At 43.4% G+C, this 16,242-nt stretch overlaps 1 protein-coding gene and 1 long non-coding RNA gene across 10 annotated transcripts in view; one reads left to right on the top strand and one right to left on the bottom strand.

Annotated features, from left to right (window-relative positions):
* Positions 1-16,242, top strand: part of LOC141080411 (uncharacterized) — a 165,816-nt gene that overhangs the window by 59,299 nt on the left and 90,275 nt on the right. The gene's annotated exons all lie outside the window — the stretch shown is intronic.
* The window catches only part of METTL16 (methyltransferase 16, RNA N6-adenosine), a 117,906-nt gene continuing 116,219 nt past the window's right edge, over positions 14,556-16,242 (bottom strand). For 6 of the 7 annotated variants that reach the window (XM_073565595.1, XM_073565596.1, XM_073565600.1 and 3 more), the window contains one exon: positions 14,557-15,300. In XM_073565595.1, the coding sequence (XP_073421696.1) occupies positions 14,719-15,300 (582 nt within the window). In that variant the 3' untranslated portion in view covers positions 14,557-14,718. Of the gene's footprint in view, positions 15,301-16,242 lie in introns of all 7 variants that reach the window. The other variant, XM_073565601.1, reaches the window with a different exon arrangement.

Raw genomic sequence — 16,242 nt, 5'->3', positions numbered from 1 at the left:
AGTATAAGGCTGATGGCCCATTATTGCTCAGTGGCAATGAGACTGAGATAAATTCTGAAAATATTCCTGTTGACCAGGATTTCTAGGCTACAACTATCACACTTAAGTACAAAGATTAAATTACTGAAATGCTGAAACAGGGCGATGTGGACAGACGGTGCCACCTACTGGCAAACTACAGACTTCGCAGAAACAGCAGAAGCCTAAAGGCATGGCAAACAATCTACCAAGCAAAGCAAGAATATGATGAAAACTGCTCCTTTAGGTACAACAACAATGACTAGAAGGCCCTGAACTGAATAAGGAAAAGGCTTAGGACTGTGAGGGAGTTGGTTGGGCCCTTAGGGGTTAAAATAAAGCTTGAGGCTTTTTTTGTGCAAATTTTTCCATTTTGTACTTTTACATTTGAACAAATTTTGCCGTTCCTGATTTTCTGTTTCTAAGGTATTATAGACTGGTATGTTAGGGGAAAAAAAAATGAACCATATTAGAATGTCTGCAACGTAGAAAAATGTAGAAAAAGTGAAAGGGGTTCAATATGGAAGGAAGAGTCTGTGAAACGTAATAGTTTTAAAGGTGAATTTCAGATCTTACAGTAGGGTTCAAAATAATAGTCCAATATGACTAACCAGATTCTAAGAAAACCACCAGCATTCATGATCTGCAGGTTTTGGAGTCTGTGTATTAGAATAACTAAATGAGAGGGGATGTGGTCAAAATAATAGTGTAGGGTTCAATTAGTGAGGCCAATCATTCTGCGAGGAAACAGGTGTGACTCAGGTGGCCTTTATTTAAGGGTGAAGCCAGGACATATTCATAAATTTCTCCTGGAAAGCCTGAGGAATACGGGTTGTCCGAGACATTGGTCAGAAGAACAGCGTACTTTGATTAACAAGTTGATTGGAGAGAGTAAAACTTATAAAGAAGTGCGGACAGTGATCGGCTGTTCAGCTAAAATGATCTCCAATGCTTTATAATGGAAAGCCAAACCAGAGAGACGTGGAAGAAAACAGAAGACTACCATTGGAATGGATGGAAGAATAGCCAGAATGGCAAAGGCTCAGCCAACGATCACCTCCAGGATGATCACAGACAGTCTCAAGTTACTTGTGAGGACTGTGACAGACGCCTGTGTGACACTAATCTCTTAGCAAGAAGTCCCCGCAAAATCCCACGGTTAAAAAAAAATACAAGTACTGAAGCAGATACAATTTGCCAAACACCACATCAGCTGGCCTAAAGAGAAATGGAGAAACATTCTATGGACTGATGAAAGTAAAATTGTTCTTTTTGGGTCAACGGGCCGCAGACAGTTCATCAGACGACCCCCAAACTCTGCATTCAGCCACAGTACACTCTGCATACAGTGAAGCATGGTGGTGCAAGCATCATGATATGGGCAAGTTTCTCTTACTATGCTGCCGGACCTATTTACCGCATACCAGGGATCATGGACCAGTTTGCATATATTAACATACTTGATCATACTAAGGTCATGTTGCCTTATGCTGAAGAGGATATGCCATTGAAATTGTTGTTTAAACGAGACAACAACCATAAACAAACCAGTAAATGAGCAAAATCTTGGGTCCAGTCCAACAAAATTGAGGTTATGGAGTGGCCAGCCCAATCCCTGGACCATAATCCAATAGAACACTTGTGGGGTGACATTTAAGAAAGCCATTTCTGAGGCAAAGCCAACAAATTTCAAACAATTGTAGGGTGTAGTCCGAGCATCCTGGGCTGGAATAACAGGTGACAGGGGCCAGAAGATGGTTGACTCTATGGAACACAGATGTGAAGAAGTGCTAAATAACTGTGGGTATACAACTAAATATTAGGTCAGTGATTCACAGGAATGCCAAATCCTCAAAAACGAATTGTGAGTTTGTACAGACAAATGCAGACACTGCTATTTTTTTGAACAGCCCAATGTTCATTTTTTATTATCTGTAAAGTAGTTAAAAATTCTATTCATTTCTCTTCATGTTTTGAATTAGAAAACAGTGTGCAATGTTCCCAATGCATGGAAAGTATTAAGAGTTACGTACCGGTAACAGTATTTTTCGGAAGCCCATGACAGCACCACGAGAGAGGGGATCCGCCCTTCAGGAAGAGGTAACCTACAGACAAAAAAGGGCGGCACCTCTCCCACGCATCAGTTGGATTACAGAGCTTGAGAGGCTACCATGGTTAGTGGCACAGCATTTATACAATATATACAATCTATACATCCTATTTACAGTTTATATATAATCTTTACTCCAAATTAAGGCAAATCCGTGAAACAACCTTCTAAGAGGAAGGAGTGCACCCCTATACGTGAACAAGGGAGGGAACTAAGGGTGCGGTCGTGGGCTTCCAAAAAATACCATTACCGGTACGTAACTTAATACTTTATTCGGACTCCCATGACAGCACCACGAGAGAATTACAGAGATGTAAACTAACTTAGGGAGGGACTACAGCCTGCAGCACCCTTAGCCCATAAGTGAGATCTGAGGAGGCACCCATATCTAACCGATAGTGGTTAAAAAAAGTTGGAAGATGACCAGGTGGCCGCCTTACATATCTGGTCAATTGACACTCCAGATCTCTCTGCCCAAGATAACGCCATGGCACGAGTGGAATGCGCCCTCAGGTTCTGTGGAGCCGGACCGCCACCTGTTGTGTAAGCCAGAGAGATAGCCTCCCTAATCCACTTTGCTAACATGCGTTTTGATACCCTAAACCCCTTCTTAGGACCCTGGAAGGATAAAAATAATGCGTTCTCTTTCCTCCAAGGATCAGTAGCCGATATATATTCTAGTAGGCATCTTTTAACATCTAACGCATGAAGCTTCTGCTCTTTAGGGTTGGTAGGATTAGGGAGGAAGGAAGGGGGAACTATCTCTTGTGTCCTGTCCTGTGATGCTACCTTGGGCAAGTATGCTGGGTCCGGTTTTAGGATAGCTCTCATGTAAAAATTCTGTATAAGGGGGCAACCTGGAAAGTGCCTGTGTATCACTTATCCTACGTGCAGATGTTATTGCTACCAAAAAAGCTGTCTTAAGGGACATAATCTTTAATGAGGCCGAATCCAGAGGTTCGAATGGCTTCTCTGTCATAGCTGTAAGGACTAAATTTAAGTCGCATGGTGTTAGGCGTCGGGTTCCTGCAGCTGCACAGCAGGAATCCAGAGCCATGCAGCCAGCGGTCTCCCATTCCCCTCCGACCTCTCAGGGACCTGCACAGCAATCTCGGCGATCCAGACTCCCTGCTCAGACCAGTTCTCTGGGTCTGGTTGTTGCCGCCACCTCTGGACCAGCAATAGTAGCGCAGTCTGCTCTGCAGCAAGCCACTTCAGAGGCTAAGTCCTCTCGCCGCGCTACTGGGCATGCTCACGAGACGATCTCCCAGTGGAGATCGGGAGTCACATGCTGAGGTCCTTCTCTAAGATCGACCAATCAGATCAGGAGATCTGTAAGGTCCGGGAAGCGCATGGCTATAAAAGGCCTGCATGGCCGCTCAGCCATGCGCTAGTATAGACTCTAATTGCCATCTGTGTGAATGATGATGAATGCATGTGCCTGCGAATGACTCATTAAGATCCCCTCCCTCTGATATTACGTGTGTGGATAGGGACTTAGTCATAGAGTCGGCGCCAGTCAGTGGCGCGCTACAGGCCACAGTTCACATCTTACAGCACTAGCGTCCGACAGTGTGCCCCCTCTTGGGCATTGTCGTGTGGCGGCTGAGTCGGTCGCCGCGCTGCAGTCAGCAGCACTTGTTGATGTCCGCAGTAGTGATGCCACACACACGGTAGGTCTAGACGGACATTGACCGAGTCTTGGGCCTAGTCCTGTGACCGTATACCGTGTCTGCACACCGCTGAGACCTGTGAGGTCAACAGGCTCGGCATTTATGTTTATAACTTAGGCGTCTCTGTGAAGTTGAGCTCGCCAGAGCACATCGGGTGACGTATAACCCGCATGTGCTATGCTGCCATATAGCACGTCTGCCATTATATAGCAGCAGTTTAACACCTCTGCACGGTGGACCCCGGGCGGTGAACGCACTTTCTGTTATTTAATATTTAGTGCGTTCCGCCGTCCCTAACACATGGTATACATCTATCCCTGTGTATGGGTCTGGATCTACTAGCAGCTTTGATGAATCAAGTCACCCAGTAGTTGCTGGCAATATCACAGGTAAATAGGGCCCCCAGGGCTGAAACCTGCACTTTTAAAGTACTCGTGGAAAGACCCAAATCGAGACCCCTCTGAAGGAATTCTTGAATCTGTTTCGTAGGTATTCCATCCCTGAGATTAAACTCAGAGGTGGACAGGAAACGCCTCCAGGTTCTAGCACAGATCTTTGTAGTAATCTGCTTCCTGCTCTTCAGAAGGGTATTAATTAAATTTTGGGGGAAACCTCTATCCCTCAACAGTGCCCTCTCAAACTCCACGCCGTCAAATGGAGTCCTGTTACTTGCGGATGGTTGACTGGTCCCTGGTAGAGAAGATTCGGAAGGTTTGGCAGTACTCAGGGATCGCAAACTGACATGGTCCTCAACCCAACGAACCAGGTCCTTCTGTGCCAGAGTGGGGCAAATAATATGACTCTTGCTTGATCTTCCCTGATCTTCCTCACTACCAGAGGTAAGACGGCTAACGGTGGAAAGGCATATGCCAGGGCGAAATCCCATTTTATTAGGAAAGCGTCCACTGTCAGTGGATTTTCCCTGGGGTTCAGAGAGCAGAAGTTTTTTACTTTCCTGTTTTCCTTGCTGGCAAAGAGGTCTACCTCTGGCTGACCCCATCTGAGGACAACCTGGTTGTAAACGTCCGTGTTCAAAGCCCATTCTCCTTGCCTTAGCGCCCTGCGGCTTAGAAAGTCTGCCTTTGTGTTGTCTTTCCCTCTGATATGGAGCGTAGTTAAAGATTGAAAATTTCTCTCGGCTATTTGAAACAGACGTTCTGTTATCCGCATCAGGGCCTCGGAGCGTGTTCCACCTTGGTGGTTGATATAGGCAACTGCTACCTGGTTGTCCAAGAGGATCCTCACATGATGACCCTGTAGGTACATGAGTTTTTTTAACTGCCAACTCAATCGTCAACAGCTCCCTCTGGTTAGACGAGGTCTCCATTTTAGGGCCCCATTGTCCCCCATATGGGCCCCCCAACCCGAGGGGCTAGCATCCGTGGTTATTATACGGGTTATCTGCGTCACCCAGGACACCCCTGAGGATAAGTTGTTCTTGTCAAGCCACCATCTAAGAGATGTAAGGGTCAAAGGGCTCAATGATATCTGACCTTGTAATGACCCCTCTAACGCCCTGTCGCTAACTAGGACGTCCTTCTGAAGGGATCTAGTGTGAAACTGCACCCACCTGACTGCTGGCATACATGAGGTCAGAGAACCTAACAGTGACATGGCTTGCCTGAGGGTCATGGAGGGTCTATCAATCGCTTGAAGTACCTGCTGTTGCATGCGTTCTAACTTATCTGATGGCAGAAGACACTGCTGGGTTTCTGAATTTAACAGTAGGCCTAAGAATTTTTGGACTGTTAGGGGCTGAAATCGGGATTTCTTGTAATTTATTATCCACCCGAGGTGCTCTAGTCTGGACCTAGTCCTTTCTATCTGAGATAAACAATGGTCCACCGAATTTCCCACAATCAAAAAATCATCTAAATCTGGACAATCAGGATATTCGCCTCTCGTAGATGAGCCATGACTTCGGCCACTATCTTCGTAAATACCCGGGGGGCTGCTGAGAGACCAAAAGGGAGATCCCTAAACTGAAAATGACGGATTAAACCGTCCACTGAAACTGCCACTCTCAGGAACTGCTGGAAGTCTGCACATGATAGTACGCGTCTTTCAAATCCACAACTGCCATGAAACGCCCTTTAAACAACATCTTTATTGCTAAACTAATAGACTCCATCTTAAAGGTTCGGTTAACCAAGAATTCATTAAGGGAACGCAAATTAATAATGGTTCTAAATTATTTATCTGGCTTTTGGATCAGGAATAGGGGAGAGTAGAAGCCTCTACCCCTCTCAGATTCCAGAACCTCCACCAGGACCTTTTTTAGACATAGAGTCAAGACTTCTGCTTCTAAAGCCATTTGTTCAAGTGGCGAAGATCGTAAAGGAGTTAGTTTAAAGGTATCCCGGGGGACACAACTAAACTCCAGCTTGAGTCCGGTGGATATTACGTTCCGCACCCAGTCACTATTGGTGATCTGTAGCCATGCTGGGAGGAAGACTGACAGTCTACCCCCCACGGGAATCGCTAGTCATTGGCCAGGTTTCTTTCGCTCTCTTGAAGAACGCCTGAACATAAAGCCTGTACCTCTCCTCCTTCTATCTTCCCATCTGGGAAGGTCTCTATTAGGCGATGGGTTGCGCCTTCTTCCCTGACCGAATTTCCTTCTATTGAGCGAACGTCGGTAGGATGCGGACCACCGATTAGGGAACTTCTTGTAGTCCCCTGCTTTATCAAGCAACTCATCCAGGACTGTTCTGAACAAATATTCTCCTTCGCACGGGATAGTGCAGAGTTTTGACCTGGATTGGATGTCTGCCGGCCAGCACTTTAGCCACAGGGCTCTACGAGCTGCATTAGAAAGTCCTACTGCCCTCGCGGCCATTCTAACTGCATCAGCTGAGGCATCCGCTAGGAAGGCTGCGGCCCCCTGGATTACTGGTAGGGCACCCAAAATTGTCTGTCTAGGCGTCCCGTTTTAATTGAGACTCCAGTTGGTCTAACCAGACCATCATGGACCTGGCCGTACATGTTGAGGCTACTGCTGGTCTTAGGGGTCTGGCTGCCATCTCCCAGGTTCCTTTAAGGAAGGTGTCTGCCTTCCTGTCTAGGGGGTCTTTAAGGGTCCCCATGTCCTCGAAGGGTAGTGAGGCTCTTTTTGATGCCTTGGCGATTGCCGCATCCAATTTAGGGGCTTTGTCCCAAGTGCTAGCTGCCGGATCATCAAAGGGGTATCTACGTTTGAGGGCTGGTGGTAGTGAACCTCTCTTATCTGGTTTCTTCAATTCTCTACGAATTAGTTCCTGAATCTTTTCGTTCAAAGGGAAGACCCTCTGCCTTTTCTAATCCAGCCCCCCGAACAGGACATCCTGCATGGATAACTGTGGCTTGGGCTCCTCCACCTCCATTGTTCCTCTCACCGCTTTTACCAGCTTGTCCACCCCGTCTAATGGTAGACAGAACCGACCGGAATCCTTTTCCTCCGAGGAGGACGAGGGGGATGAGTCAGAGGAGTCCTTATTTCTCCTCCATTCCACCGAGGAATCTGACTCAAAAGGGTCCACAATCCCTGAGCTTCCTGCTTGGGACAGGGATTTTAGGGTTTCTCTTATTTCTGCCCTATGTTTTTTTAGGCTTGCAGCGATTTTAGGCGATTCCTCCGCCACCGTCTGCTGGATACAGGGCGGACACAACTTTTTTGGGCATGAGTCCGTTAGTGGACATGCACAGAGAGCGCATTCCCTGTGTTTTGCCTTACTCGTGGCCTTCTTCCCCTGAGAAAAACATAGAGGGAGGCTCCGTCACTCAGTGAACATTCACGTAGATCACTTACCAGTGCAGCAATTAAGTACCAGAGAATGAGGGGGAGCTTTCTCAGTCGATGCTCCTGTCTGTCTGGAGGAGCTTTTATGACTGGATTGGTCACTCCGTTTGGCACACTCGTTACTGTCCCGCGATTCTTTTTTCTTTTGCTTGACCTGCGGAAGGTCCTCTAGGGGCTGCAGTGATGATTGTCGCTGCTGCCGCCGCTGCTGTTCTTATTCGCTTTCCATCATTGCGTGCAATGATGTGGCCAGAAGCATGGAACCCCCCCTTGGGCCCTGCTTAAATACCCCTTCTCCGGTCAGCAGACATGCCGCGCCGCCCCCGAATGGTCTCCTCCCCCAGCTGGCGCAGCTATTGGCCCATGAGCCGGCATTTACCGGCCGGTTGTTCCGATGGGCGCCGCCATCTTGGATTTTCCGCGCCTGTGCAGTGGCGCCGCTGATCCGGAAGCACCCCCAGGCTCCGCCCCCGACATCACCGCGGCCCCACACACACTTCCTGTGTAACTGGAAGTTGCGCGGGACGCCCGGCCATTCTCCTGCAGCGCTCCGGACACCACCGAGTTGCGCCGGCACACCGACCCCAGCCACCACGCCGCTGGAGCAGGGAGACCCCGGGGGCATACTTACAGGCGGCTTATTCCTAACGGAGGCGGATATCCTCCGGACTCCGCTCCCTGCTGCGAACGCCACTGCCGTGCAGCCCAGCAAAGACCACCGTGGCGTCTCCAGGAGCTCTGCACCTGGCCGAGGTAGGAGACCCCCCGCTACCTCAGGTAGGCTGGTCGACCTGGGATCCATTCGGATTCCATCTGTAGGATCCCGTCCCCTCAGGAATAGGAAATCAACTGATGCGTGGGAGAGGTGCCGCCCTTTTTGTCTATGTTTCCTGTTCCTGAAGGGCGGATACCCTCTCTCGTGGTGCTGTCATGGGTGTCCGAATAAATAAAAACTAGTACAAAGATTTTGTGATTAACTCATGTTTTTGATCACACTGTTAATATTTTGAACACTACTGTATCTAAGCAATAATATGCCTTTCTTCCCTGGTGCTCTTTGTAGAACCTCCGAGCAAATGTTTCTAAAGCAAAAAATTGGAAGGAATTCTTGCATATAATGGGACTATTAGCTACTTGACAATACTCCATAATTGCATATGAATGCCAACTTCCAATTGTTATACTTAGTACTGATGAGATTGGTGTATAATATAGTCTATTTCCAGGTTTTTAGATGTCGACTTCCATTGTTTCTTGGCATCCATGTGTTTATGCCTTAGCTAAACAAAACCATATAAAAATGTATGTAATCATAGAATCGTAGAGTTGGAAGGGACCTCCTGGGCCATCTGGTCCAACCCCCTGCTCAAAGCAGGATTCGCTAAATCATCCCAGACAGATATCTGTCCAGCCTTCTGTTTGAAGACTTCTATTGAAGGAGAACTCACCACCTCTCGTGGCAGCCTGTTCCACTCATTGATCACCCTCATTGTCAAAAAGTTTTTTCTGATATCTAATCTGTGTCTCCTCCCATTCAGTTTCATCCCATTGCTTCTAGTCTTTCCTTGTGCAAATGAAAATAAAGATGATCCTTCTGCAATGTGACAGCCCTTGAGATGTTTGTAGACAGTTATTAAGTCTCCTCTCAGTCTTCTCTTTTGCAGGCTAAACATTCCCAAATCCTGCAACCTTTCCTCATAAGACAGGGTTTGCAGACCGGTCACCCTTCTGGTCGCTCTTTTCTGAACTTGCTCCAGTTTGTTGATGTCTTTTTTAAAATGTGGTGCCCAAAACTGGACACAGTATTCCAGATGAGGTCTGACCAAAGAGGAGTAGAGGGCAATAATGACTTCACGTGATCTACACTGTATGCTTATGTTAATACATCCTAGAATTGCATTTGCCTTTTTTGCTGCTGCATTACACTGTTGACTCATTCAGTCTGTGATCTATTAGTATACCCAAGTCTTTTTCACATGTGCTGTTGCTTAGCCCTATTCCTCCCATTCTGTATATGCTTTTTCATTTTTATTGCCCAGATGTAGTACTTTGCATTTTTACCTGTTAAAAACCATTCTGTTAGTTGCTGCCCACTGCTCCAGTTTATTTATATCTTTTTGAATCTTCTCTCTCTTCTCTAGTATTAGCTATCCCTCCTAGCTTTGTGTCATCAGAAAATTTAATCAGTTTACCCTCAATTCATTCATCTAAATCATTGATAAAGATGTTGAACAATACAGGGCCTAGGACAGAGCCCTGTGGTACCCCACTTGAGACATTCTTCCAACTCGATGTGCAGCCATTTACCACTCTTTGGGTCCGATCACTAAGCCAGTCATGAATCCACCTAACAGTTGCCTTGTCCATTCCATACTTAGTCATTTTTTCAATAAGGATTGTGTGAGATACTTTGTCAAATGCTTTGCTGAAGTCAAGATATACTATCTCTACATCATTTCCCTGATCCACCCAATCAGTGATTCTGTCATAGAAGGAAATTAAGTTAGTCTGACATGACTTATTAGTTATCATAAGTTGAGGATCCAAGAAAAGCACTTCTGAGCATCCGCGCTGCTTTAGTGATAAGAATTCTTCAGAAATCCATATAAATCTTTCAAGTTCTTTATTATATGTACTACAGAAACTACGCGTTTCGAGGTGACAAACTGTACTGTAACCTGAAGAAGAGGTGCGGTTTGTCACCTCGAAACGCGTAGTTTCTGTAGTACATATAATAAAGAACTTGAAAGATTTATATGGATTTCTGAAGAATTCTTATCACTAAAGCAGCGCGGATGCTCAGAAGTGCTTTTCTTGGATCCTCAACTTATGATACCTAGTGGACGCTGTCCACCTGCACGAGCACTGCAGCAGCTATATGACTGCAACAAACGTTGAGAGTGGTTGTGTCTGAACACAACCCATAAAGGGTGAGTACTCCAGAGTACTTTTATATTTTAATTGATTTATACCAGGTGAAGCCCTATGTCTGTGCCCCCGCCCTTGTTTTCTCTTATGACTTATTAGTTACAAACCCATGCTGACTCTGTTTAATCACTTCATTCTTATCCAGGTACTGACATACATGTTGTTTAATAATTTGTTCAAAGATCTTTCCTGGTATAGAAGTCAGACTCACCGGCCTATAGTTGCCTGGGTCCACCTTCTTCCCCTTTTTGAAGATAGGAACAACATTTGCTCTTCTCCAGTCTTCTGGGACTTCTCCTGTTCTCCAAGAATTTTCAAAGATTATGGAGAGCGGTTCAAAAATTTCTTCTGCTATCTCCTTCAGTACTCTGGGGTGTAATTCATCTGGACCTGGAGACTTGAATTCATTTAGGTTAGCTAAGTGTTTCCTCACTATATTTCTGTTTATAGTTATCCTGGATTCTTCTATTCCTTTAATAGGACAGTGAAGAATAGTTGATGTTACATTTCCTTTCTGAGAGAAAACAGATGCAAAATAGGAATTTAAAAGTTCGGCTTTCTCAACATCCTGTCTTACCATTTCATAATTTTCATCCTGTAGAAATAGTGCCAAAGGGATATGGTGACAAGTATGAAAAATAACAGATCAGGTACGCAACCCCCTGAATGTGTTGTTTCAATAGTCCGCACACCAATCCTTAGTCCACCCCGGAGTTATCGCCGTGCATAATGGATAGAGTATATCACTCCATCCCTAAGGTAGGAATTCAGATCCTAATTCTTAGAGGAGTCACCTTCCTTCAAGGAGAAACTAAAAAATGTTGACCAGCAAACAAATGAGTAAAGAAAAAAAAAAAGGTAACACTCAGATGAAGAGACTAATAATAATGATGTAGTATCTATAGAAGTGAAAATAACGGTAATACAGACACTACTGGAGGGAATGGGACAGACCTCACTAACACCTCCTCATCCTGGATCGCCACAGGTAGCTTCAGACTTCATAAATGTGTAGGCTCAACAATGTAATAGAATGGAAAGGTTTCATTGCAAACCACATAGAAGCCCCAACGCGTTTCACTTTTTCTCCTTCCTACTTTTCAGGAAGGGAAATGGTGGACCCCAAAATGTATTGAATTTTGACCTGTTTTAGCAACTCTTATTTGTGGCTTGTATAGAGTAAACACTAAAACCATTTTATTTTATTGCATTTTTGAGCCTGCACATTTATGTAATCTGTTACATCATCACTCACTTTTCTCCACCTGTGCTCCTACATTGATTATTTTCTCATTTATTAATGCCCTAGAGACATTCTTGCCAAAGTAAAACAAGCATTAAATTCTTCGGGCCTAATTAATCAAAGTTTATATGTAAGTTTGAAGTGTAATACACTTTGAAAAATTGCTAAATTTTTGCGTAATGGGAATCTGCAAAAAAATTTGAGGCTTTTGGCGTTTTCAAGCCAGTCCCGGTCAGTTCCGCTTATGTGGGCAAAGCATGGGAAGGATGCGGCGTGGCAACCTGAACAGGTGAGTTTTCAGGTTGTTCGCGTCCCCGTGGCTACATGTCTCTCGGATGTTCGACAGCCGCAAAACATGCGGCATTGCCTAACAAACCCTGCCTAACAAATCCCTGCATGTGTTGTGGCTGTCAATCAGCCATGAGAGATGCAGGTGCAGGGACTTGAACATATTTTTTGAGAATGCCGAATACACTTGGCTAGCACCAAAGGATGCTCAGATAACACCTTATCTGAGCATGTGTGCTCATCACTATTGGGAAGTTTTTGTCATATTTTACATCTTCTGCTCCCAATATTTTATTTTTTTTATCCGCGTATATGTGCCCAGAGATATGGACCTTTTTAACTAAATGCTAGCTCTTATGGTCTTTACCAAAAGAGCGTGGCATATTATGCATTGCTGCCTAAAGACACCCCTCCAGATAGCACCACCCCAAAAGGTACAGACCATAAAAATGTGCAATGATTAAAATGGCCCAAACCTCTATGACCGTATGGTGGATTTAAAAAAAACAAAAACAAAAAAAAAAAAAAAACAACTCCTGGGAGAAGCATGAATAAAATGAGAACAAAACCTAGCCACTTTTGACCTTGGGGGCAGATGTTCTTTACGGTGGGAGGAAAATTTGAAGTGTTGGGGCAGTGAGTTGCAGAGAATAGAGAAGATTATGTGAGCAGCAGACAAGAAGAGCAAATAGGGAGGCTACACAAGGAAGGCAGATTATGTGTGGAAAAGTGTGAGATTAGGACATGGACTTCATATATTTATGTCCAGAAATATGAGAAGGATGTCCTCACTGGCTTCCTGTGAACAGTTATCATGAGTCGACTCCTTTGAAGTTACGTTCAGAATAGAGTTTGTTCTTCCAATATTAAAACACCACAGCAGGAAGAACGTCTATTTTTTCTCTTGTCACCTTTGTACAGGCTTTATATACTTAAAGTAGCAGCACTTTTCAATAATGAAAAGTAAAATATTAACTCAAACCCTAGTACAAATCATCATGTACCACACTCCTTAGCAAATCTTTGCTGGTTTTATTTAAATGACACTGGCTATTCCAGTAGATAATGGGGTGACAGATTCACATTGATAGCGCAGTGTGTAAAGAATAAAATCCTGGCTATATTGGAACAGAAAACAGAATACTCAAACACAATCAGACCAGGAGGACATATTCCTGGCATAATAAATTACACCTAGATGCCTCCTCTGTTGTGTAAGACCTAAATATAGATCAGTCGCTAAAGACAACTATGAAAAAAGGGGGGAGTGGAAAACCACTCATAGACGACCACAGATCCGATATAAAATATATATATATCTTTATTAGGACACATAAACAGATCCTAGACAAAACAGTGCTCAAAAGTGCATAAAAGTAATCCACACACCATGGGAAACACGGCAGACCTCCCTAAAGAATTATGATAGTATAGTCCAACAAGGACATTAAAATATCCTCACAAACATGTATATACAGTATTGACACTATATCATACTATCTTCAATACTCATTATATTTTGACCATACCAGCCCTAATAACATATTACATACACATATATATATGGCCAATGAATAGATGTAAATAATACATGTGTATATGTATAAACACTGCATGAAACAATGATGTAACATAAACATGTAATCAGAGAGCCGCTATAATAATAGACAAAGGGTGTTTACTGTAAACATGTAACACCAAATGGTGATACAAAATCCTCATTATGACTTATTATATATATCAAACGGGCCTTGCAGGGAAGATTCAAAAACATTGAGAGAAATCTCAAACCCTCACCCTTAATAACCACTATGTAGTAGTTATTGCTACCCTACTCAAAATAACATGCAGCGGTAGCACCGGTAATTATTACCAAATTTGGGCGGTGGTGAGTGAGGAGTATACGCGCGGACCCCCCCTGAGACTCCTCACTCACCACCGCCCAAATTTGGTAATAATTACGGGTGCTACCGCTGCATGTTATTTTGAGTAGGGTAGCAATAACTACTACATAGTGGTTATTAAGGGTGAGGGTTTGAGATTTCTCTCAATGTTTTTGAATCTTCCCTGCAAGGCCCGTTTGATATATATAATAAGTCATAATGAGGATTTTGTATCACCATTTGGTGTTACATGTTTACAGTAAACACCCTTTGTCTATTATTATAGCGGCTCTCTGATTACATGTTTATGTTACATCATTGTCTCATGCAGTGTTTATACATATACACATGTATTATTTACATCTATTCATTGGCCATATATATATGTGTATGTAATATGTTATTAGGGCTGGTATGGTCAAAATATAATGAGTATTGAAGATAGTATGATATAGTGTCAATACTGTATATACATGTTTGTGAGGATATTTTAATGTCCTTGTTGGACTATACTATCATAATTCTTTAGGGAGGTCTGCCGTGTTTCCCATGGTGTGTGGATTACTTTTATGCACTTTTGAGCACTGTTTTGTCTAGGATCTGTTTACGTGTCCTAATAAAGATATATATATATTCTTTTATATCGGATCTGTGGTCGTCTATGAGTGGTTTTCCACTCCCCCCTTTTTTTTATATTGGAACAGAGAAAGGTCATAACTGATACAGGAGTTAAAAAAAAATGTAAAACGTAAAAACATGAGAAACCAGAACATAAACTTTGAATGGTTAATTGGGAACTAACTAAAGGCAAGTCTATGAATCAGGTTCTTCAAGTGCGTGCACAGTTGGTTCATCAAGTCTCTGTTGTGGCCTTCCACCCAATGCAACTCTATCAATACAGTGGTGGCCTCCTTCTTAATGTTCATTACACATTTAAAAAGAAAGGGGGCGTTACTGCTACAGACGGGCTGTGCCGATCCTGTGCCGACTTGGCTTACTTCTTCAGAACAATCATGCTCATCAACTTCAGTGACCTGATGTATGGTGGAGGACTCCCCCACCTGTACTGGCAATGGTCTGGACTCCTCCTCCACAGATTCGGGAGCAGTGTGGTCAGGCAAAGCTGCAGCATCAACAATGCCTGAAGTAGAAAGATTTTTTTCATCAAAGGATGCTGGTTTTACTGAGGTCTCGCCATCTTCAGCTTGTCTTTCATCCTTCTGAGCTGGCAGGAAATTTTCTTCAGGAGCTCGAGGTACCTCTCTCAGTTGTCTCATTCGATCCCTCTTCTTTCTACGGTTGTGCACCCATGAGTTTTCAATTGCTGTCAAAAATAAGCTTTCTTCTCCATTTCCACAGGGAACAGGTTTATGTTGCACCTGTAAAAAAAAAAAAAAAAAGACTTAATTGCATGAAGAAATGCTGTACATGAAATATTGAGATCAATCCTAAGGCTTCCTATGGTAGATAGTTATAAATAGACAATGGTCTTTCTTCAAAACTCTCATGCTAAACAAAGGACTAAACAAAAAAAAAAAAAAAAAAAAAAAAAAAAAAAAAGAGTAAAAAAGTATAAATCACTCCTCTTTTGCACTTCAAAAATAAAGAAAACAAAATCATCAAATTTGGTATTATTGTGTCAGGAAATATCCACTATCAAGATGTACAAATAGTACGTTAAGCACTAAATACAAACAAAAAAACAATGCCAGAATGGCTGTAATTTTTCGGCACATCCCTCCTCCCTATCAAACAAAATTCCATAAAACAGCTGCAAAATGGTATAAAAAAGGGAATAAAAACAAGCCCACACACAGCTCCATCAACTGAGATTAAGAAAATTTACTAGTGTTAGAAAATGGAGATAATTTTTTTTTTTGAATTTCAAATTTTTTTTTTCAGCACTAAAATAATAAAAACCATGGGCAAGTATGGGATTGCTGTAATTGTACTGACGCTGAGAATCATGTGGCCAGTTAGTTTGTGGTAAGAATTATGTAAAAAATAAAATCCCCAACTATGGTGGCATAGCCTTGTTTTTCCCCCCGCTTGGAATTTTTTTTCACAATTTTATAGCACATTGTATAGTGAAATGAATGGTGTCATGCACAACTAAAACTTGTTCTTCAAATAACAAGCCTTCATAGAGCTATAGCAACAGAAAAATCAAGAAATGGCTCTGGAACAAGGACAGGAAAAAAAACCAAAACCAAGCTGTAAAAATAGTGCCACCAAACACTTTCCTTGACTGATGGCCTTGATAACGTCACTTGGCACATAAATATATTAAGGCTATGTGCACACGTTGCCAGCAGCCGGGG

Source organism: Dendrobates tinctorius, unplaced genomic scaffold (assembly GCF_039654945.1).
Source record: "Dendrobates tinctorius isolate UK_male_01 unplaced genomic scaffold, ASM3965494v1 ptg000016l, whole genome shotgun sequence".
In the NCBI taxonomy this organism is placed as follows: domain Eukaryota; kingdom Metazoa; phylum Chordata; class Amphibia; order Anura; family Dendrobatidae; genus Dendrobates; species Dendrobates tinctorius.
Note: the sequence above shows the minus strand (reverse complement) of the source record. Positions and strands in the feature narration are given on the sequence as shown.